Genomic DNA, 23930 nt, shown 5'->3' with positions numbered 1-23930 from the left:
TGTTAGGTCTATCTTGGAATATTGCTCTACAGTTTGAAACTCTTATTACAAAATGTATATAAATAAAATAGAAAAAATTCAGCCAACATTTTTGAAACATTTGCGATTTAGAGGTGGCTTTTCCGATAATATTGACAATAATGATATCTCGGGTATCATCCCGTTAAACGTGCGTAGAAGTTTAAGGGACCAAATATTTTTATATAAAATTGTCCACAACTTTGTTGATTCTAAGAGTCTCCTTAATAATTTACATTTTATAAATGTCCTCGCCTTAACGCGAGAAACCAATCTTTATTTTTTGTACCCCTTTGTAAGTGTGACTATTAAAAGAACATGTTCTTGTTACGTGCATGTAAAAATTATAACATTAATTGTAAAGAATTAGATATAAATTCGATATAAATTAGATATAAATTGAGTTAACTCAAAAATTAGTGTATTTAAAGTAAGTTTACGTCATATTAATAACTTAACTGTTTTACTTGCTTTTTATTCTTTCTGTTTTTGTTTTTATTTTAAATGTCAGTTGTCATTTGTTTGTATTAATTTTAAGTGAAAACTCGATTTATTAATGTTTTTCTTAAATAAATAAATAAAATAAATTGAAACAAGTGCCATAAAACACATCGTCCCCTATTTTATACAATCAGTACAAGGATTCCCAAAAACGCTGATGCCTTTAACTTACGAGTTGAAGTATAAGCACCATTCCTCATATTTCTAAATTTAATAAGAAGGACACGCTTTCATAATAAAAAATACTAGTACTTTTTACAAAGAATCAGATTCTGAGAAATTTTAATCCTTCTGTTCGGCTGTAAAATGTCACTGACAGTCAGTCAATAAGTTTCTTTATTTTTCATTTTAGTAGGTTTTAATTTTGTTTTTTTTTTTTATATCATAAGTGGCAAACGAGCAAGAGGCTCATCTGATGGAAAATTTAAAGTTTTAATCTTTTTGTTTAAAGGCATTATAAATATTATTTTTTTATTGCTTACGTTATTGATTAATGATTTATGTTAACTTTATTTATACTGTATATATAAAGCTGTAATTTTTCAACTACACTATTTTGAGTAATATATGTATTATAAATTTTACAGTTTTGTCTTGTTTAATGTAAAGCCCTTTAATAGAGCGACTATATTATATACTAGCTTCTGCCCGCGACTTCGTTCACGTAAATTTCGGATTTGTGACAGGATTGCGTATCTCAAACGGAAATAAAAATAACCCATAAAGTTACAAAATATTTTTTTTTTAAATAAATAGACGAAGACGAATTTTTTAAACTTTGCGAAAATTATGAAAACTTTATAACACTATACAGATCGTGGATGTGATGTAAATAGTTATATTATGACTTGATTTTTGATTTTGTAAACTTATTTACCGACAATATTTTTCTATACATATAATTAAGGAGTAAATCGACCGAAGCTGTAGGTGTACATTAAATATTTTTTTAAAAATTCAAAGCTTATTATTTTTTACATGTTTAATAGCGGTCGCCCGCGAATCTGCCCGCGTGGATATCGGTTACCGCTGCAAAAAGCCTACCTAGGAAAGACACGGTCAGCAAAATGATTCCCAGGTCAATTCACAGACACCGACACTAACATCGACGACGCAGTCATTATCCGCAGGCTGCATAGATTGTCTTTTAGTGGATGTTAATTGTTGTTAAAGATGAAAATATTTAAATGTAATTAATACTATGTTTTCACTTCTGCAATCCGTTGTTTTAGGATAGATAACTAAAGCGATTATTGTAGTGCTTCTCTAAAAACAACATTTGACGTTAAATTATTTTCAGGTAACAAAATATACTTGATGGGCGGGAGCCCCGGCCCGTGATAGGGCAACGTAAAGTTGCCCATGCGTAAAACATTTTTTTCGTTAATCAATTCCTACTAATTTGAATGTTTGGCCCTGGGATTTTTTTATCGTTAGTACGAAAGAAATTTTTACTGAAAATTGGAGCCTTTTGAAGGGTTTAGGCAAATCAGTAGGAATTATGGGTATTCTTGGTATATGAGCTAATTCACCAGCTGCAGGGCCGGTGATAATAATCTTCGCTACAATTAACTTATCTTTTAGCTCCTTTTTAAGAAGTCTCGTGTTGTATTACACAATGTTGGGGGGGCTTAAATTTCTGAGAAGCATTATCGGCGAGCCAACTTTTAACGACAGTTCATGAGGTGGTAGCCCAGCGGGGTTCAGAGAATTTAAAAATTCCTGGAGGTAGTGCACTGCGTCCTCGATGTTAGTGACGGTGTCTATGGATTTATAGCAATTAACTTCACCCGGTACTTTCTGCATAATTAAATTTGTGGTTGATTTTTTACACCTTGCGTCTGAAAAACCCAAATATCTTACGGAACCCTATTTTTTCCAAAATAAAATTTAGCCTATGTTACTCGTGGATAATGTAGCTTTTGAATGGTGAAAGAATTTTTTAAATTGGTCCAGTAGTTTTTAAGCCTATTTATTACAACCAAACAAACAAAGTTTTCCTTTTTATAATATTAGTATAGATATATTAGGAGTATCTTACAGAACTAACATTAAATATATATGATTGAGGATGTATTTATACGATACCAGATAGATGCCACATTTTTTATAAAATAGGAATTCACAAGTTACACTCCGCGAGATTCTTTAAAATAATGAGATTTTATTAAATTAACAATTAATCACTTTCAAATGAAACTAGTCGTGAGCTGTAATATATCAAGACGCACGCCTCATGTATTTTTTTTAATGACTTAATAGAGGTTGTGTATTGTTCTTTGTCACCGTGTTTTCCTGTACGTCGTCTAAAATTCTGTCCCGTGTATACATGTGAACTGTAATCCTATTTCATAAGTCGTAACAATTATTATTTAATTTATTGCAACATTAAACAATAGAACATTCGGCGAAAATTAAGTTCAAGGTTCTAGGATGACATTGGCTCTACAATCTTACTAAATTATTCAACAATCTAATTGATTTAAACGCGTGAGAGAACTTGCACCTGTAACGCGGCTGATATAATATCAAGTCTAAGTTCAAAGTTACATACTATGCAAACAGAAATTACTTAATCATTATAAAGAACCCCACTTCGCAGATTTTGAATAAAAAGGTGAAATAAGATGTCCATTTTAACAGCAAATAAAAAAACATAAGAATAAAATGTAGTACAACTTTAAATAAAAAAAATAAATAACACAGTTTTAATCTTTTATGTAATGTCATGGATACATGGTATACTTTTTCATTATTTTATTAAGGATATGCTCTACCATCTCAGTTGCTTTTGTGAAATTACAATTACTTGGAAATAAAACCGAATACAATAGTATATATAAATAAAGTAAAAAAAAATATAGAGTATCTTTATCTTAGAAAACCTTGTCATAGGAAAAGCAGCTTATAAGATAAATAGAAAAAAATTGCTTTTTATTGTTTTTACAAATAGAATTCGAGCAATTTTAAAAATACAAATAACAAAAATTACACAGCATTTGGGAATAAAATATAGTAACAACTATTTGAAGACATAAAAAACCAAAGAATTATCTATAAGAGTTGATAAATAGCATCTTCGAGGAAACCTGCACATGTCACAATACTCTTTGATACATGTTTATACTCCCGCAAGAGAAGCATGGTGCCTTGGTAAAAGAAGGCAGGATATTGCACTTAGTAGTTGCACAAGTAGGATTCATTTGCTTTTTTTATATAACCTTTTACTAAAACTTCATATTCTTTTATTGTTCTTACACTTCTGTTGGATATAAACCCCATGGAAATATAATTTTCAGAATCATTGATCGCAATTGACTGTTAAGTTCAATCGCACACTTAAATTGAAGGCTATTAAGAATGGATTAACAGGACAGAGCATAAATCTTATTTGTGAAATATTTATTATTTGCGTGTATTTGAAGTTGAATGCCAGCCAGAACCAAACTGAACATCTAATTATTTTTTTAACATTATATATTTTTTGTGATTGTATGCAGATATAGCAGACAAGGTTCCAAGACAATGAATTAATTGTTGGGCCTATTTTAATCTACTGAAAACCCTACTATTTCCTTAGTTTTTTATATTTAGAAAATATATCTTCAACAGTGCATGTCTAACTTATAAGATTGCAGACCAGGAGGCTCTGATTCTGGCCCACATTTTTTTATTTCTTCTTTATTTTCTTTTTTCTATTATTGGTAATGTTAAAAATTACCAATATTTATTATCATAAGAATTAATAGTAAGTAAATATTTATTGACCTAAGTTGCATTTTTTAATACTTAAAGTGGCCTAGTTTAAGACTTCTTCTTTATCATGCTTTACAATGCATACATAAATTACAATGAACTACAGCTATATTTCGATAATATTTAGTAATTTTTGAGACTTAATTATTGTCTATACAAACATTTAGTAGATTTAGCAGTTTGATATATTATTAACATACTGATATCTCTTAAACTATTCTAATTTAAGTTATTATTATATGTAATGTATTTATGATATGAATAAACTTTGTTTTATATCTTTTCAAACCTAAACTTTATTCTACTTACCAACTCCTTCAAATATTACAGAAAACATAAACTCCTAACATGTAGTTTCAAATCATCATTTTTAAATTGAATATCATTACCACAGTTTTAGAAATTTAGTTCTTTTGACAATAAAAATTGACAATAAATTCGGTAGTGACCTTGCCACAGGATATAGGCTATGCAGAGTCTAAGCTTGGTATTATAAATTTACATCTACTTCTCGTATCTAGACATACCACAGACTTTAACAAAATTGTCAATGCTATTATGGATATACATAATATTACTGTAAATATATTGTAATTGTATTATAAATTAACAGAAGAAAAAAATAAATGAGAAAGAAATGTGAAGAACATATTTGTAAAAACAAAACATTCTGATTTACTATATTTCAGATATTGAAAATATTTTCATTTGGTTCCATTTTACTGACTATAAATATCCTGTGGATTCCTGTAAGGTCCTAATGGGGAGGCTTAATGCAGATTCCAGTGAAAAGTCTAAAGTTATTCCTAAAGTCAATACTTCAGAGTATTAATTACATAAAGGTTGAATTATTTAAACCAATCAATTTAAAAGTTGTTAATAATGATAAAGTCATTTATTGTATAAATTCATCTAAAATTTATATTTTTCATTACAAGAAAGTAATGTCTGGTGAACTTGTAAATGTTTATTTGTATACGGCATCTTCAATACAAAATTAAAGGTAATGTTTATAGCCAAAAATAGAAGTTATTTCATAAATTAACGAGTGTTTATAAGCTGAAAATTCTAGCGAACACCCGGTTACAACAGGTTGGTGGCTATATTTTGGCGACCTAAAAATAGACATATTGTACCGTCATATTGAGTTAAATGTAAACTTTCAGCAAATATGAAAGGTTTACAAAATAATATGATTACGTACACCACATGTAGTGTATAGTGATTTCGTATATTTTAAAAGTGAAAGTAGAGGCAAAAGTTGACACCTGTGTTTATTGAAAACAATTTAATTTTAGCTACATATATTCCAATCAAAGATACGTACTGTTTTGAATTTCACGCCATAAACACTATCGCAATAGTTTTATTTTCTTGCATGAAAATATTCTTATATTCACTTATAACAAACGTAGAAATCCACAATCACAAATCCACAATTTGCACAAACTGACTGACATAAAATGACAAGTGTGAAGTAAGCAAGCCATAGAGAGTAGATACTAGACTACAGAGATTACACATGTATTGTCTACTATTAACTGCCACACTCAGAATTCAGAAACATTTTTAACGGTTACTTACACAACCTAATTATAGATTTGATATTTAAAATCCATACCAAATTGGTATTGGTGATTGGTATCACCAATCATTTGCATCTATATATCTGATACTCCACAACAGAGCTTTTACAAGCGTTTTTGAATTTATGAATCGGCAAAGTTAAATATCTCCGAAATTTTAATATAGAAACAAATCCCCAAAAAGGATTTATTGACTTTGCGAAGTCGGAAACAATAATACCAATAATAAGATAATAATACAGCCTTCAAAATTGTCTTCCCGGGATTTAGCATCATTATTAAGTGACAACTGACGTAAAGCTTTGTGCAATATAATATTTACCGAACGCATTCTGGAGCTACACTAGTCTCCACGACTTTGTTGAAACAAGTCGACTCTGCGAACACAATGTAAACTTTGAAGCTATATTCGAGACATTTTGAAAATGTTTACAAGCGAAAACCATTCATTCTCTTAGTAGATCTGCTATATCTCATAATATATAGTATTTAAACAGAGAAAATCTATTAAGCATAAGTATGAGTTAAGATTGTATACTACTACTGTATAGTGAACCTGCATGATCGCCCATTGTGGTGAAATTTGGCATGTGAGAGAAAATAAAATTTATACTAGTCGCTATACTAAATAAAAAGTAATTATTAATTTTGAAAATGTCTTACGTAATTATTAAAAGTAGGTTTCCAAAATTAAGTTCTGGATTTGCGACCGTCATATGTTCATCATCGTGAAGATGATGATTTTGATGAAAACTTTTATTGTTTTTTATTTGAAAAGTTTTACCATGAGTGTTATGACATAATACAATACAATAACCGACTGATCTTGGTTTCTTTTTCCCGTTTTTTCCACTCACAATCAATTAATTATAATTTTCTTATTGATAATTATAGTTTCAATATGATATATTGTAATATATTTATTTATTAACTCAGTAAATATTATGAAGAAATAATTAGTAAAAAAAGTACACACGTAGCAACGTGAGTTTATATTAGAATACATGCTTATAAACTTGACTTGCATGGTTTTGCAAAATTAACCACAGATGCGCCACTAGGCTTTACGAAGGTTCTATTATCAAAGATAATAGAATAAATTGTTTATTATAATTTGAGTTACAACGACCGTCACAATGCGTAAATGACATATCTTCTAAAGTTTGATTATCCTTGACTTTGATGTCATTACAATTTCTGAAAAAGTAATTTCGTTTAATATTTGGTTATTTGTAGTAAATAAATAATGCTTAAACGTGTAATTTGAAAAAACTAAACTAGTTTAGCATTTATTTTCGACATAAAGGTTTCGTATTTTTGTATGTTATAATGAATATTTCTATAGAAAAGAAAAGATCAGATTGTGCAGCACTGCCAAAAGGATGGCAAAGAGAAGAAGTTATAAGAAAAACAGGGCTTTCGGCAGGAAAAGTCGATGTATACTATTATAGGTAATTTGTTTGTTTATTAACATAACAACAACAAGTCTCGTAATTACTATATTTTATAATAAACAAAAAATCTAAGTTATACCAAACATTATATATAATAATTGCAAGTTTATATTTTTTACTATGAATACTTTTTATAACAGAATGAAAAATATTAAGTTAAAACTAGTGTGTTTATTCAATAATTGCTACTTTTTTTATATAAATTGATGTTATAACTATATTATTGAAATATTTTTTATTATTACTTATATAGTTGAGTGGTGCACAAATTATTATTGTCGATTGAAAAAAGCACATGTACTTTGGCAGCATCATAAGGACAAAAATCAAATAGCAATTGGTTTCTTTAATAAATGGAGGCAACTGTAAATTTAAGAAATTAGGATGAATTGTTATTTCATTTAAAGGTTTTCATGCAATTAATATAATGTAAAAATTCATAAATGAATTTCCATTCTAGCCAAATATTTACCTGAACATCCACAACATTCATTGCTATTAATAATTAACATGACTAACAGTATCACAGCTGTTATAGCTGACCGGTCTGTGGTGACAATGAATTTTCTGCAGCCCTACAGGTAAAAAGTTTCGCAGTAAACCCGAGCTAGTTCGTTATCTGGGTGATAGTGTGGACTTATCGTGTTTCGACTTTCAACAAGGTCAAATAAACACAATGCTCCTGTGCAAGGTCAAGAAAGCTCGAGCGCAGTTTGACTACAGGTTCCCACATGTGCCATACCTTCTCTCACTTGTGTTGTGTTCATTAGTGCAGTCCTGCTTTGTGTTATATTTGTACATGCTCTTTATCCAATAGCTTTTGTCTGTGTGCCTTAGAACTAGATTGAACCTATTTCTATTGACCTATTTTATAGGTTTAAGCTTCACATTGATATTATGAAGTTCTGTAGTTTTTTGATACACCCCTTAAACGCTAGCTTAATTTCAAAAGTATAATCACCATTTTGTTACTTTTCAATTATATTGCACAATGCTTCCTTCTATGCAAGCTTTTCATGAATCTTTTTTTGTTTTTGTAAAAATTATTGTGACTTTAAATATCGATTTTTCCAAAAACATAGGAATATTTATTCTAATACAATGTAATACAATGTACAGAAAAAGATGTCTTTAAACACAAAAAATATACAAAACAAATATTGCTAAGTTGATATTGTGTGTATAGTGACTATAGTAATTGTTAAAAATTTGATAATTTAGAATGAATGAAGATATTTATTTCAGGCAATATTGGTAAATATAGAGAAACATAATACTGGCTTTGAAATAGAAGATAGCTAGAGACTTCATGTATTTTGTACAAATCAATTTGAAATAAAAACACACTTAATTATCACAGTTGGCCAAATTTATCACCTTCATCTCTCACTGTACATAACAAGTGCCTAGTTATCATTTAGCATGACTAATCTTGCATGTGTGAATTAATAAATTCATTTGTGAAGTAGGCACATTCTGTATTATTACCCTGTGTGACTTGTTTTACTGTTAGTATATTAATTAGTACTTGTTTATTAAAAAAACATCTATTTTAAAGTAAAATATTTTATTGAAAAATTGAAATTTTTTTATATACTATGAAATTGGATAAAACCTATTTAGTAATCAATTGTTAATTTATACACAGGGGTGTTCGATCAGATGCTTCACTTGTGCCTCCTATACGTCAAACCGCTTCTATATTTAAACAGCCGGTGACTGTGTACAAGACTCAGGAGAGTAAAGTCAAAACGGACTTAAAACATGGTACCCAGGAAAAACCTAAACAACTATTTTGGGAAAAGCGCTTAGAAGTAATATATCATTTTCTAAATTTCAACTAACTAGCAAACAAAAACTATTAATAAAATTACTCAGATTAGATTAGCTGTAGAAAAGTCAAACTGATTTCAACTACTCAAATATTTAGTCAAAAATGTACAAATTAAATTGCCTTTGCCTACTAAATAAAATATGTTTTAGGGATTGACGGCATGTGATGCAAATGGAGTCATCGGCACAACATCCTTGCCTAAGTATATAAAGCCCCTGGGGCCATATACATCTGATGCTACAACTATACAGTCACTAGCTACAGCTTTACATGTTTCATCGCAACCAATTACAGGTAAATATTATTATATGCTGGAAATTTGTATTAATTTAATTATTCGCATTTTATATGAATATATTTATCTAAGTTATTCAATCATCAATATTCTGTTTGAATGCTGAGTGAAGGAATTAATCGCCTAGACATAACATTTTAATCGTGTAGCAGATTGATGGTATAAGATAAGGTTTATACATTTTAGTGTCAATATTATTATTAATTAATAGCTGATACAGCGGCTTCGCCTGTATAGCATTCAGTTTGTGACGAAAATTCTCCTAAATGTGGCATTTTAACGTTTATTTGATATATAGAAACAATAAAATAATAATTAAGAAGCAGCAATAATTAATATAATTAGGTAGGGACTGTTAGACTGCAACGCAAGTTATGACTGTATTGTTTAGTGTTTTTTCTCTTATTTAAACATATATTTGACATAAAATCTGTTATACCGGAGTATTTATGAAAAGATCGCGGACTTTTTTTTGATCTACTAATGACCAATTTATTAATAATACATAGTAATTATGTGTAACGGACCATTTAGTCAGCGCACGCGGATAAAGCAGCTTGGTAGCCCTTTTTTTCTTCTGGCTTGTTTCACAAATACCATTATTTCAGGCTAAAAACGAAATATTGAAATTTTTGATAATATATATAGCTATGTTGTTCTTGGACAAATAAGGTTTCTGATGGTTAAAATCGGTTCAGTAGTATCTGAATCGATTACAAGGAGCTAAATCTTTCTCATTTATGTCATCCCATAGGAAACGTGTATTTTTCCGGGATAAAAAGAAGCCTTTGTCATTCTCCGATCCCTAAACTACCACTATGAATAAAAATCATGATCATGCCTTGTTCTGTAAAAAACGAAAATAAACCACGGAGACCGTACATAAAAAGTAACTTATGTGCTATTCCAGACATAATCTTTCTCCATGCCAAAATTCATCCAGATCCGGTCAGCCGGTCTGGTATGACTAAGTAACAAACATCCATCCACCCTGATTTATAATTAGATTATAAAACAAACGGAAGACGCTGCGCATATAACATTAAAATGAAGCAAAAAAAGCGAATACAATAAATGTAATTAAATTTATTTAACATTAAATAATTCCAAGCTATCAATTACTGTATATTATTGTTTATCTTGGTTGTACGTACGGAAAAAAAAATCTTTCCTAATGAATTTTTTTACTAATTTGCTAAAATTCATAAAATATAGTTGCTACAAGTCGAAGCAAAACAGGCCTAGCACTATTTTACTCGTACTTAAATTATAATTTGCACCATGTTCTGCAGAAATGTTCTAACCTACACAAACAGATAAAACTGCACAACACGGTCCATTTTAAGCACTAACCGCTTTTAAATATAATCTCTATCTAAATCTATATTTTATCAGTATTTCGTTGAAAGTTGGTTAAATGTTACCAAATATCTATTCGCTTATTATTATATTAATTCTTATAAAATTGTTATGTTATAATCAAATTTATGTGATAAAATAATATTCTATTATGAACTCAAGTAAATTGCAACGATTTACAGGTCAGTCTGGTTCAAAACAAACAATAATGGAGAATCCAGGTGTTTTTTTAAACCCTGATCAACCTTTGATAGCGGCAGTTACAATAACAAAAGATGACCTCCGGCGTCAAGAAGAGCGAGTAAAGCGTGCTCGCCTGAGGCTGCAAGAGGCTCTTGTGGCTGCATAGGGGCACGCCGGCGACGGGGAAACCCTGACCTCCGCCGCCGACTCGCAGGAAACAGACCCCGTCGAACAGATGCTGCCAGATTCCACCGCAGACTCGCCTAAACCTTCCAATTCGGATTGTATCGTCGATAGTACTAGCTAAGATTATTTAGGTTATAAGGTAATTGATGCTAGAAGTTTCATTAAAGTTTTAGCAATAAAAAAATTACTATTGTATTTAGCTGTAATTTATATTGTACTAGTATTTACCCGTTTTTGTGAGTATTAAACTTTCGATAAAAAACTCAGTACACCTCAGATCACTATGACGCTCTGCTCATTTTAAATTCAGGCAAGTAATATGAAGATGATTCGCTCAGAAGGCAGCCACATGCAACCAAGAAATGTCACCAGACAAATTGTTCTTATTTTGTAACTTGATTAGAAATTACATTTTCAGAATAGAAACATAGATTTCGATTTAAAGCATATAGTCGTAAGAGACAGCAGTAGTCTTTGTAATTGACATTCTTACCTTTACATAAACTTTAAATTTAATAAATTGATTATAAGACTGGTGTAATGAACATTCGAATATTAAGTATTGGTTTTTATTAAATATTTCAACTAATTTGTAATATAAGTGTGAGTAAACAAAAAAAATAATAACCTTAGGATACAAACTCGAATTTGTATTAATATATTGTGTGTACCTACATATTTGTAAGTGAGTAATAATAATAATAAAATGTGTTTGATAAAAATAATTGCGTTTATTTCATTTTTTTTGATGAAGCAGAAAATTTTTTGAAGCTAAATTTGTGAAATTGTGCAGTAGATTTAAAATTGTAATCACAACCATAATTTAGAAATCAGGTAATCATTTTTCTAATTAAAATTATTAAATTAAAAAAAAAACGATCACAACTTACACAGCTATGAAGTAATCGAATAAATATAACCAAGAAATAAAGTCTTATTAAGTCGTACATATTTGAAAAACTGACAGGTATTTAATTAGATATTCTTGAAAGAAGATATACAAAGAAAAAAATTACATTTTACACTAGTGTTACATAATTATGGCTTTGTGCTTTAATTAACATGCTTAAAATATTTTCAAAATGTTTTATCACCTCATTTTACAAATCCTATTACTAGAGCAAAATATGACTAGAATTTTATACTTAATCTATTATAACAAAATTAGCTAATAAAGCCAATTCCCTTTGTCTATCTATAAAACTTTACTAAGCAGTTTTTATATAAGTAACAACCTCAGGTCAAAATGTAAAATGGACTCATTTGAAAAGGCCCCATGCATTATTAAACTCCAAGCAAAGAGATTTTTAACAATTGTACTACTATCATTAAAATTACTACAGTATGTAATCATCACTATTTATGTCTTAAATCTAAAAATTAAATAAAAATATGTAATGATATGTAAGAAATCTTATAATAATTGAATAAGTATTGAATTGAAAGAATGATATGTTGTGAGATCAATGTAGAATGTGAATTAGACATTTAAGTCCATGGATAGTAATTACAAAACAAAATTGTACCCATAAAAAGATACCCCAGAAAATAACACTGTATCAGTCTAGACTGAAAGTCTGGCATTCTCCTGGATATTATAAAAGTTTTCCACTTACTATACATATTGTCAACACCTTCTAAATTAGCTATTGATAAATGGTGAGAGGGTATTCTCTTCCCTATACCAATTCGACGAAAATGTTCATTTATAGTATTTTGGTCTGATGTTGGTGTAGGACCAACATTCATTTTATTAGAACATATCCAATACAAAATTGGACTAGCAGAAGCTAGGAGTCTTGTTGAAACTTGTATATGTACATATAGGAGGCAAAATATACTTAAAAATAATACGTGTATTACATATACAAAAAAATTAGGATCATTGGCCCCAAAACCTTTGGGATGTTGTTTTAGTTTATTTATTTTACTTGAATATCCAAAATTAAATACAATTTCTTTTAAACCTAGACGTAAACATAATCTAAAATTATTTTTGATGTATGACAAACAGTGATATAATGTTATAAGAAGAATGGGTGCGGCAAGAATGAAGTTTGGAATTTGTTTTATTTTATAATACCTTAAAAAACCAACATCCCAATAATGACTCTGAATGTAAGAATAAGAAACAGGTACTGAACTATTACACCAAGGACTTTCAGCAGTCCCTGGCAATATAAATTCTGTGTTAGTCAAGAATTCTGGTAAATTATGATCACTATAAACACAAAATTTAAAGTAATTGTAAATTTGTACTAATACATATGGAATTACTGCAACAACCACAGTCAAAAATAATGCTACACAAGAAGTAAATAATGGTAAAACTAAAAATGGTAAAATTAATCTATGTCTTAAAGTTTTATATTTGTACATTATTTCTGGTAATGTCCTTTCTATTACATTTTTGAAACTAGCATATAATATAAACCCTAAATTAATGATACCATTTGATCGACTTATCATAGAGAATCCAGCTGGTAATGCAGCTGTTATATCTATATTAGCAAACCTTAAAGTTTCATTTTCTGTACATTTATACATTGTATAAAAAGACATCAATGCAAATAATGACTCAGAGTAAGGTGCTGAAAAAAATATACTAGCTGGATTAACACAATACAAAATAACTGACTTGTATGCTCTGCATTCACTTCTCAATATTCTCACGCTTAGCCGATGTAATACATCAGCTGACTTGATAAATGTTAATAAATTGATAACAGTTGCTGAAATCAATAAAGTACTATGGAAGTTTAGAAAGGAGCCTAATATACTATTTAGAATGAAGGCGACATACCTCGTTACTAATGGAAATAATGGAGAAAATGCCAAACAATTTTCGTATGTGTATCCATATTGTGCAATGTGTATAAAATACTGGGCATCCCATCTTTTAAAACCGCCAAGTAGTACATCAATAATCACATCCCCTTTGTTTTTACGCAATGCTACGTCTTCGGGACTTTTAAATACATTTGCGTCGTGGTCTGGTATTATGAAATTTGCTACAGCTTGAAGAAAAATTATGAAAACTCTGGTACTGAATGCGAACCATAATATTTTCTGTCTCGGAGTATACATTATTTTCTGGAAAGTGTTCGAAATAAAGTTAAAGATAACTTGTTAAAACTGCACTTCAATAATTATTGATTTTGAACTAACCTATGTAAAATCATAAACCTAGGGAATTGATCCCGCATCTATGGGGCATTTATTAAAATATTATGAAAAAATATTCATTGAACTCGTATTAAATATATTTTTTTACAAGTTTATACAAAATATTTGTTATATTTTACAACACAAATTACCTATCAATATTTAACTTAAATCAATGAGAGTTAAGATATGTCAATGTCATAACATGACTTATTAGCAGGGCTGCCAGTACAGCCAACTTATTTTATACCGCTGAATTACTGAAATTTTATAGAATCAAATCATACTTGTACAAACTAAAATAACAGATTTTTTTGAAATGGTATAAATATATCCAGATTTCTAACTATAATGTAGATATTATTTGCCGATTGTTATAAATTGCAAGCAATCAGTCTAGCAACTCACGGAAACCTTTTGTTTTAATTCTCATAGTTTAAAATTGATTTTTTTATTTTTGTATCGAATTATGGAAGGCAATTGGTTTTAGAAAGTAGACAGTGGACATTTAAGATGGATCGATATTGTATGATATAGCAGCTCTGCGCATTTATAATAATATTATGAATGCTAAAGTAACTCTTTGTCTTTCTGTTGCGCTTTTACATCAAACTAAATTTGATGAGATTTTGTTTTTATAGCAATTCCTGACGACCACCCCTTGTTTAGGAAACGACAATGTAATGTGGATTAGAGAGTGTTACTAATTGGCACTCACATATACTACTGCCATGTTAATATTAAATAATAAACCAAATTCTATTTGTGCACTCGGATGTTAGTTTGATACTGTGTTGACAACTTGACTGTTTTAAACTTTTTTACGTATTGCACAATTTACAGTATTTGCTGATTTTGTATTATTTTATCTTTGATATAAACAAACAAGGACATATAATCATGGGTAGAAAAAGGCTCTTCAGCGTTTTCAAACTTTATTGATACATATTTTTGTATTAATATAATTCTATATAATTCTTGGAAATTTAACGAAATCCCAACAAAAGTGAGCATGTATGTTTTACAAATTACAATTTGCTACACATCAAATAGAAAAAAGCAAAAGCTTAATTCCAGTACTTTACCACCTCACAAAAAATACAAAAATAACTGTACAATCATCAACGCCATTATGGATTTAATTAATACCCACTCAGAGAAGTTTAATATGCTCCTAACCCATATAACAAAGAGACACACAAAAGCGATTTATTTATGCCAATCCTGTTTAATAATTTTTAAAGTTATTCAGTGCAAATAAATTATACTTTTATTCTTCAAAAAACTTAATTCTTTTTTTATTTAACCCCTTTTGCATTTTATACAAATTATACATTTTAAGAATTAGCAATTAAAAATATTAACAAATTTCAATTTAAAGATACTGTATATAATAATAGCACAAATTAATTTTATATGCTTTGCCAGGACTGCCTTTATCACTCGTTTTTAAAGCAAAACTATTTACATAACCCTACATCATTTATCTAACTTTACGAGAACTAAAACTATGTATGTATCTTTATAGCTTGTGGAAACAGAAAAATGTTTAATTAATAAAAATATATTAGTTTAAATATACTAAACAAGTCAATCAAGTTTAATATAATCTTAGTCCAAAATTTAAGATTAGTTTTATTTCAAAGTTGAAACAAACTAATACACCTAAAATAAGAAGGAATGAATTTAAATTATTTAATTTAAGAAACAATCTGTTAAAAATAATAGACATTTAGATAGATATCTTTTTAACTGAAAATGAGTCTATACCGTGACGATTTCTATCGTTTTATTTATAACACACTTGCACCACATGTCGCAATAGACATATTTGTATTATCGCTTTTAATTATCTAGTCAAAAAAAATTTAAGACAGAATGTATAAAATTAATACCACGTGTAAAAGTTGATAGTTATATAACTGAATTAAAAATCCGTGATCAATCCAAGTTTGCAGTACAGGGGTACAAGTGAGTACAGGTTACGATGGGGCACCCGCGCGAATGTTAGCTCATAGACAATTGTCCAAGTGCCAGTAGCCTTTCCACCGCTGCATTTACATCCCCAAATGTTGCAATAAGAGCTGAAATGCAAATTTTCATATTAATTAAATTACAGCAAACACAATTAATGAATCGTAGAAGCAGACACCCAAACTTCCCACTTGAAGGTTATTACTGAAACTGCTAAAGAAATGTTAAAGGTCATGTTTAGTTTCTTGAAATAATTGGTTTTTCAATATTCATATCAACTCACGGCATCGTGACCGTAGAATAATATAAATATCTTATTGTAATCGTTTAAGAATGAGGAGTGAGTTTAAGCAAACGGACCTCACAATAAGTAATCTTATCTCATAACATACTCATAAACATGAGCATTAATATAAATATGAACTACTCTTTACACTGTCACTTTTATACACCGTCGACTATTTTAAGATGTTATACTTCGTTTAATTATATAGCATCATGTGTTTGGCGATAGTAAGTAGATAAGTGACTGGTTTTCCTCAAAACTTTATCATATGTAAGATGATCCTACTCACTCCAAAGTACCTTCTTGGCAGGGAACTATTACTGGTAAGATAATCCATTATATTTATATTTGATAAAGTATGTACCTTGCAAATTAGCATCACGGTTAAGGAAACCCATGGCGGCAAGCTGTTCAAGTTGCTGAGAATAGCGTTGTTCCGGCGGTTGCTGTGTGTTAGTCTGATTGTTGGCCATTGCTGATACCATTCTTTGCATAAACTGAAAGAAAAATTGCATCTCATATGAATAAGTTGGTGAAAAGGTATAGCATTAAGTTTATTTATCTATTGTATTAACATTAAGAATATTTTTATGATTAAATAGTCTTTTTCAACTATAGGAGCACAAAACCCAAATACATAACATTTGTCATTGAATTGACACATTATCATTGGTCACAAGAGCTTAAATAAATAATCTATGATATTAATTAGGGATATTCGAATATGATGAAGCTACTATCGAAACTTTGGAACTAAAATTAAAGTGGATATACATAGTTAAGTGGAATAGTGTGGTATTAATAAAGACATATTACTCAAGAACTGTTAGTAGTGTGCAATAAAGTTGGGCTTTTAGGGAATCGAATGAAATACCTAAATCTAAGGTTTGTTTATATTTATTCCTCCCACGATTGGAATAGACTATAAGCACACAAGCAATAGAAGAATATATGCAACATTCTTGTCACCAATTCAGGGATATGAATTTTATAGTTAATATTTTTCATTTTGGTCTTATTTTTAATTAGGCGATTTAAAATGAGACAGAGGTAACATTGCGGCTACCTGTGTGAAGAGCTCGGAGTTCTGTGCCTGGCGGCCGGGAGGGGCGGCGGCGGGCGCGGCGGGCGCGGGGGGCGCGGCGGGCGGCTGCGCGGCGGCGGCGGCGGGCCCGAAGCCGAGGTTGTTGACGAGGCTGGGTGCGGCTGACCGCAGTTGCTCCATGCCCTGTTGTATCTGCAGTAGCGCGTTCAATGCCTGCAAATAAATTTACACGTTTTAATGTCAAATTTCGCAGTCGAAACTTGTAGTCTAACATATGTATGATATGCAGGTTATACAAAAAAAAAATTTTACCCTAACCTTTAAGGACATTGATAGTGTAATAATTATATATGGCAACTACATTATGAGTTCATAAAAAATACCATAAATCTTAAATTTATTGTATTACATTATGGGTTTTTTATTTATTTAAGGTAGGTGGTAAATGTATATAATTAATAAATGCGTGGTCCCTGGTTCTAAATTAACAGTAGTAAAAAAATTACAATAGAATTGAGAGCTTCCTGTTTTTTAAGTCGGTTAAAATGTATGCATTCGTTCATTCTAAACTAACCTTTTGTACAATATTTTTTGTTTAAGTAACTGTAAATATTTGGCATACAATCCGGTTAATCCGAAAAAAAAACACTCTTAAACAACTTAAGTTGTACAAGTTGTATACTCCTTTAATTATCGAGACCACAGCATGCACTATTAAGCAAAAATAATTCGACCATAGTTATGATAAAGTGACAAAATAATACAACAGTAAAAATATATACAGTTAGAAACTAAATATTTCTTTATCTTTTTCTTAGTTTAAAAGTTAAGCAAAGCAATCTCTGAATTTGGCTGTAACAATGTATGTCAAGATCATTGAAACAGCAGCAGTTTGATTTAAATTTAGGAATGGCAAACAGGTTATATGCACTCATATAGGGCATACAAGCAGAAGCATTAACTTGAAGCTTTTGTAACAAATCACTACAATCTATCATAATAGATGTGTGATCATAATAATATTTCTGAGCAAAATATTAACTTGAAGCTTTTCAATTTGGAACATTCCATCAATCATCATCAAAATCCTTTTAACCAACTAATATGTTACACAGATAAGAACAAAACCTATTTTATTTTTAGTTCAAGCTTGATCTTAATTTATCTATTTAAAATATTATTAATCCAACAGGATTTTCTTTCCTTTTTCAGAATAGGGCACATTAAGACGTTAAGTGACGCCTGTAAGTATCGCCTATGAACGCTTCTAACGATGATATTTATGCATTATATTAATTTATGCTACATTTTCTGAAATGAGTGTTATAATACAAGATGGGCTAAGCAATCTGCCTTGGTTGGATCACAAAAATATGAGTGATATCACTTCGACACCTACAATTTATACTACGCTAACTCGAATTTTAGTGAAAATGGTTTTTTTGTGCCAAGTTGCTTAAAATATGTTATTTTATATGTATTAATAAAATCGTGAAGAAATATACAAAATTAACGAAGTAACAAATTTATACAACGCTAACTAAAGGCAATTTTTTAAATCAATCGATTTATATTACGCTTACAATTATTAGCGGAGTGTGCGCACACTTTCGAGTTAGCGTAGTATAAATTGTTGGTGTCGACTTGATATACTAAGGTGTTATTGAAATTGAAGTTTTGTAATGATTAAATTGATGAGATTCATTACATACGCGCTTCAATCAATGTTGGCGATAAACGTGAAATTATGATTCAAAGTACTTGTAAGAGCCTACTCGAATTAAGTATATTTTTTAATAGAGATAATTGTATAAAAAAGTGTAATTTGATAACTTGATAAATCAATTCAGTTGATCAATGAGCTCCACTTTAATTTTACCTCAGATGACAACTTCGTCGAAGTTAAAAACGCCATGTTATCGCATAGGCATAATGAATAACATCAATTCGTTAAGCTTTCGACTGATATTGCTTCAATTCGCTGTCAAATGTTCTTTAATAGGTTTTTTTTTTCTTTTATGGTTGGACTAGACTAAATATTATGTTCAGTAAACAAAGAAAAAATTCCTAATAGACAACAAATCAAGATAGAAAATTAAAATCATGAAATTAATGTATCTATAATTTAGAATAAGTGATACAACAGATACTTATCATTATATATGCATTTAAATAATTTTATATGGAAATTATGAAAAATAGAATATGTTCACACTCTGTTACCACTGTCATTGAGAGACTTAATAAAATTGCTACAGTTTCAAAATTTAGCAAATGCTAATAGACAATAGATTCGTTATTGCAGGCGGGAAACAATCACAGCATTAAACTGAAAAATAACAGAAACTGGCAATACAATCATTTAGGGTCCATAATATTATTACTTCAAACACATAATATTTTATTCATAAGATTATAATTATGAGCTAATTAAAGTTACTTAATTGTGTATTCAGGTCAAGGACTTTTATTGATATTATCCATTCCATTCTGAGAACTTTTTGACCTCCATCGTTTCTCTTCTACTTCAACAACTTTTTATCAAAGGAATAATTATAAATGCCAACTGACATGAAATAATGTTTAATTGAAAATGTCAAATACTGTTTAAGAATACATAAATAAAATTCTCATTTAAAAAAAAAATCTTTGTTTTTTATGTATATTTTGGTGAACAAAATTAGATAAATAAAAATTTATAAAATAATATATAGCCTTCAAATATAATACTGCTGAGCTAAGACCATCGGAGTTGAGCACACCTCTTATGGAGTAGGCTTACGAGCTTATTTTAACAAGCTGCTGTAATATGATTTGGTGGATACACATGTGACAATATTTCACCTGACTCATGCCGATTTCCTCACAATCTCAATTCCATTAATCAAAACACAAATTATTCACATGAAAACTTACAAGATATTCGCCTACCTTTAATCCTGCAATCTTTAGTTAAAATTTACATGTCCTAGCCACAGTACTGGTATATACTAATTATACTATACACTTCCTAAGAGCTAATTAAAAATAAACTCACTTGTGGATTTGACATCATTTGTTGCATTTCAGGATTTTGTAGCTGAGCAAGCATCTGTGGCATCATAGTGCGGATCTGTTCCTGAAGTTGGGGGTTGTTTGCAAACATAGGGTTCTGAAATTTTATTATATAAATGTGTATTATTAACTGTATATGAGTGTGTGTAATACAAAACAATTTTACATTACTACTAATTGATTTATGTAGTTCAATTTGATTTTATTTGCAAATAATTCATAGTAATTACCTGGTTAATAAGCTGTGAAGCCATTTCAGGGTCAGCAGATAGTGCCTGTAGCATGCTGTTGGTGTAAGGAGCAGAAAGCATCGACTGTACGAGGCGAGGATTTTCTGACATCTGCTGCAACAGAGACTGCATGCCTGGAGTGTTGATGAGACCTGGACCAGTTCCACCACCAGTACTGGGTGCAGTGTTGGAACCACCACGCTGCCAAGGATTTGGTAATGGCTGTCTATTTTCTGCACCCTGTTGTGGATTTGTTCCATCTAAAAATAAAATTTTATTTTTGCTTATTGATTGTCGCAAGGGTTCATTCAACTGATAAAATATATGGTCATATAATATTTAGTTTTCAATTATTTGGAAGAGTCATTAATTGCAGTATGTGACAAATTGAAAAAACCAAATTAAACATGAGTCATGTTGTAAAGACTATTGATAATTATTGTTAATTTACACTATAAATGAATGCTTAATTAGCAATGTCGTTCTTATTAAATACTTAATCATTGTTTGAAAGTCAATTTACCTGAATTATCGACAAGCCCAGAGAATGGATTTCCTGCCATGCTGCTGGCTACATTCAGCATAGGTTCCTGGATGTCACGATACATACGCTGTAATGCATTGTAGCCCCCTAAAAAAATATTTAAAATATGACTTAGATATTTAAATATTTGATATAGTTTAAAGAATTATCTTAATTTAATTACCAGGTATACTCTCCAGGTTGGACAGTGCTCTATCGTGAGACCTCATCAGCTCTTGCAGCATTGCAGGGTTACGTGCCAATTCCATTGTTTGGCGTAATAGTTCTGGATTATTTAACATGTGGCTTATTTCTGGATTTCTCTATGAAGATATTAGAAAAACATGAGTTATTTTAATAGACATTTTGAAATATATTTAGATATTTTGTTATAGTAAAACATCATTATCTTTAAATAACTTTATTTATTTCTGTTTACCTTTAACATAAATAAGATTTTATTAATATTATAAAATCTTATCTAGTAATAAACAATGTCACCATAATTATTGTTTAATCAATTTAATGTAATTTTTAGTGCTTACAAGCAATTTCAACACTTAAAACTAACTTCAGTACTAATAATAATGAACAGTAACATTAATACTATAGCAAAACTTTTATTATATTTAATCAATGGATAACAAATAATTATATGTAGATCAATAATTTTTAGATATAGAAACTTAATAGATTTGAAAACATTATCTTTTAAATTATTTTCCTAAGCAAATTTCCTCTAAATATTATGGATGATAAAAAGTTACTTACAGCCATCAAATCCTGCATCTGTGGATTAGATGTGATGAGGGAACGCATGTTTTCCGGATCATTCATCATCTGTTGCACCAAAGGATTATCCAAGACTTGCCGCAACATTTCTGGATTGGACAACAGTTCTTGTTGCATGCGAGCCTAAAACATACAATTTAACAACAGTATAGTTCTATAAAATGATTTCTGTACACTCATGAAAGCTGTTAAAATGATTTTGTAACAGTAAAGTAACTTTAGTCAAAAATTAGTTACTTTATTATATATTACTTCTTTAGTAGTTATTAATTTACCTGTAAATCCATAAAGGTGCTTTGACCAAGACCCAAACTTTCCAGTCCAGCAAGCCCTCCGAGGGAGTTAAGTCCAAATGGTGTTGCACCAACATCAGCTAAAAGTTATTTAACTTGTATCACTTATTTGATAATTCAAAATTAATAGATCGGAAGCAATAATTACTATTTAATTATTATATTATATTGAAACAGGTATATAAACTTTTTTCCACTAAATTTTCACTTTTATGACACCATTATTTTTCACAATATTTTATCACACACAATTTATTTCATGTTTTCTTGATTTTACCTGGGGGACGACGAGTTCCACCTTCAGGCTCTGGTCTAGGAGGAGTCTTGATAACAAGATGAACTGTCAACCCATCCTTAATGTTGTGCTGTTTAAGTGTGTCGGAGTCATTCATTATTTTTCCAGCGAAGATGAGACATAGCTGCTCCGGTTCAGCGTTGAATTTAGGCGACAGTACTTCTTTGAGCTAAAACAATAAATTAATTTAGTTTCTTGCCGAATAATTAAAGAAATGTCATCACTGATTGCGTATGCAATATCTATGTTATTACGCCATGAAAAAGTAGCATAGAGTCTCAGTACTTACTTTTTTAATATCAGCATCTTCTTCGATTTCTACTTGCTGCTTTTCTTTTGGGGTTTTTACAGTAATTGTGATCTTTTTGGGTTCGTCCTGGCCTTCTGCCATTTTATCAATTCTAGATGACTCTGTACTTTGGCGGAATAGCAAATAGTAGCACTAGAATTTGACGACTATGCGATTAAAAGCAGATAATACATAAAATTGCGTTCTAAAACCGACGTTCCGAAATAATTTACAGTTGACAGCTTAAATAAAGTAATTTGTTAATATCGTTAAATTTTGAACACTACAATTTACGTAATATTTAAACAAAGATTAAATGAGATGATTTTTTTGTTAAACAAAATGTTATTACTATCGATATAATATTATAACAAGTTTAAACCACAATTACTGATGTATTATTTTTAATGAATAAAAAATATTTTAGCAATGCCATTGATATTTGAAGATTAACTAAACGAATTCCAACAAAAAAGCCTTGTCTAAAAAATTTCGCGTAAGCCAATAATCGTTGGTTTACAATTACGGTAATTTGCCGTACGGCAGTAACGTGTGAGGAGGAATGAACTAAGAAAATTTGTATGGACGGTAGAATACAACTTAACTAACTTAACTTTTGAATACAATTCTACCAAAGTTGTTAAACAAATTACATGTATACACAAATTTATTTAGAAGTATACATAATAATAAAAATTAGGCATTAAAAAAAATTGTCGATTAACATAGAAATAAACAATGTTCAAAAAATGTAATGATAAATTATTAGCTTTGGTAGCATGACTGACGACAATCCTAAGAAGACATAGAAC

The 23930-nt window shown here is 29.8% G+C and overlaps 4 protein-coding genes across 5 annotated transcripts in view; 1 reads left to right on the top strand and 3 right to left on the bottom strand.

Annotated features, from left to right (window-relative positions):
- LOC113398721 (probable phospholipid-transporting ATPase IM) overlaps positions 1-5773 on the bottom strand; it is a 70151-nt gene extending 64378 nt beyond the window's left edge. Inside the window, exon 1 of the mRNA XM_064216843.1 lies at positions 5603-5773. The gene's annotated coding sequence lies outside the window, so the exon portion shown is untranslated. The remainder of the gene's footprint in view (positions 1-5602) is intronic.
- A 1277-nt stretch (positions 5774-7050) lies between these two features.
- LOC113398516 (methyl-CpG-binding domain protein 3) lies at positions 7051-11897 on the top strand. 2 transcript variants are annotated; one of them, XM_026637280.2, is made up of 5 exons: positions 7057-7312; positions 7889-8038; positions 8964-9129; positions 9299-9443; positions 10986-11897. In XM_026637280.2, exons 1-5 carry the CDS (start codon positions 7191-7193, stop codon positions 11150-11152), a joined length of 750 nt encoding a protein of 249 aa, XP_026493065.1. In that variant the 5' UTR covers positions 7057-7190; the 3' UTR covers positions 11153-11897. The 2 variants fall into 2 exon arrangements, with proteins under 2 accessions (XP_026493066.1, XP_026493065.1); XM_026637281.2 differs by lacking the exon at positions 7889-8038 and having other exon boundaries at positions 7051-7312.
- A 212-nt stretch (positions 11898-12109) lies between these two features.
- Pig-v (Phosphatidylinositol glycan anchor biosynthesis class V) lies at positions 12110-14540 on the bottom strand. Its single transcript, XM_026637278.2, has 2 exons — positions 14341-14540; positions 12110-14265 (listed from the first exon to the last, which is right to left on the bottom strand). Exon 2 carries the CDS (start codon positions 14257-14259, stop codon positions 12661-12663), a length of 1599 nt encoding a protein of 532 aa, XP_026493063.2. The 5' UTR covers positions 14260-14265; positions 14341-14540; the 3' UTR covers positions 12110-12660.
- A 715-nt stretch (positions 14541-15255) lies between these two features.
- Positions 15256-23339, bottom strand: LOC113398722 (ubiquilin-1). Its single transcript, XM_064216863.1, has 11 exons — positions 23119-23339; positions 22812-22998; positions 22517-22614; positions 22221-22364; positions 21634-21772; positions 21450-21557; positions 20927-21186; positions 20680-20793; positions 17664-17855; positions 16962-17094; positions 15256-16421 (listed from the first exon to the last, which is right to left on the bottom strand). The coding sequence occupies exons 1-11, from the start codon at positions 23218-23220 to the stop codon at positions 16345-16347; spliced, it is 1554 nt and encodes a 517-aa protein (XP_064072933.1). The 5' UTR covers positions 23221-23339; the 3' UTR covers positions 15256-16344.
- Between the last annotated feature and the right edge of the window lie 591 nt (positions 23340-23930).

This window comes from Vanessa tameamea, chromosome 14, assembly GCF_037043105.1.
Source record: "Vanessa tameamea isolate UH-Manoa-2023 chromosome 14, ilVanTame1 primary haplotype, whole genome shotgun sequence".
Taxonomy (NCBI): domain Eukaryota; kingdom Metazoa; phylum Arthropoda; class Insecta; order Lepidoptera; family Nymphalidae; genus Vanessa; species Vanessa tameamea.
The sequence above is the reverse complement of the archived record's forward strand: the minus strand, read 5'-3'. Positions and strand labels throughout refer to the sequence as shown.

Bases quoted from the DNA above. Each gene is read 5' to 3' on its own strand.
- Pig-v (XM_026637278.2), bottom strand. From the start codon at position 14,259: ATGTATACTCCGAGACAGAAAATATTATGGTTCGCATTCAGTACCAGA.
- LOC113398516 (XM_026637280.2), top strand. From the start codon at position 7,191: ATGAATATTTCTATAGAAAAGAAAAGATCAGATTGTGCAGCACTGCCA. The intron at 9,130-9,298 runs GTAATATATCAT...AATATGTTTTAG, and splicing joins TTTGGGAAAAGCGCTTAGAA to GGATTGACGGCATGTGATGC. The intron at 9,444-10,985 runs GTAAATATTATT...AACGATTTACAG, and splicing joins TTCATCGCAACCAATTACAG to GTCAGTCTGGTTCAAAACAA.
- LOC113398722 (XM_064216863.1), bottom strand. From the start codon at position 23,220: ATGGCAGAAGGCCAGGACGAACCCAAAAAGATCACAATTACTGTAAAA. The intron at 21,773-22,220 runs GTAAGTAACTTT...ATATCTTCATAG, and splicing joins AGATGCAGGATTTGATGGCT to AGAAATCCAGAAATAAGCCA. The intron at 20,794-20,926 runs GTAATTACTATG...ATAAAATTTCAG, and splicing joins CTTCACAGCTTATTAACCAG to AACCCTATGTTTGCAAACAA.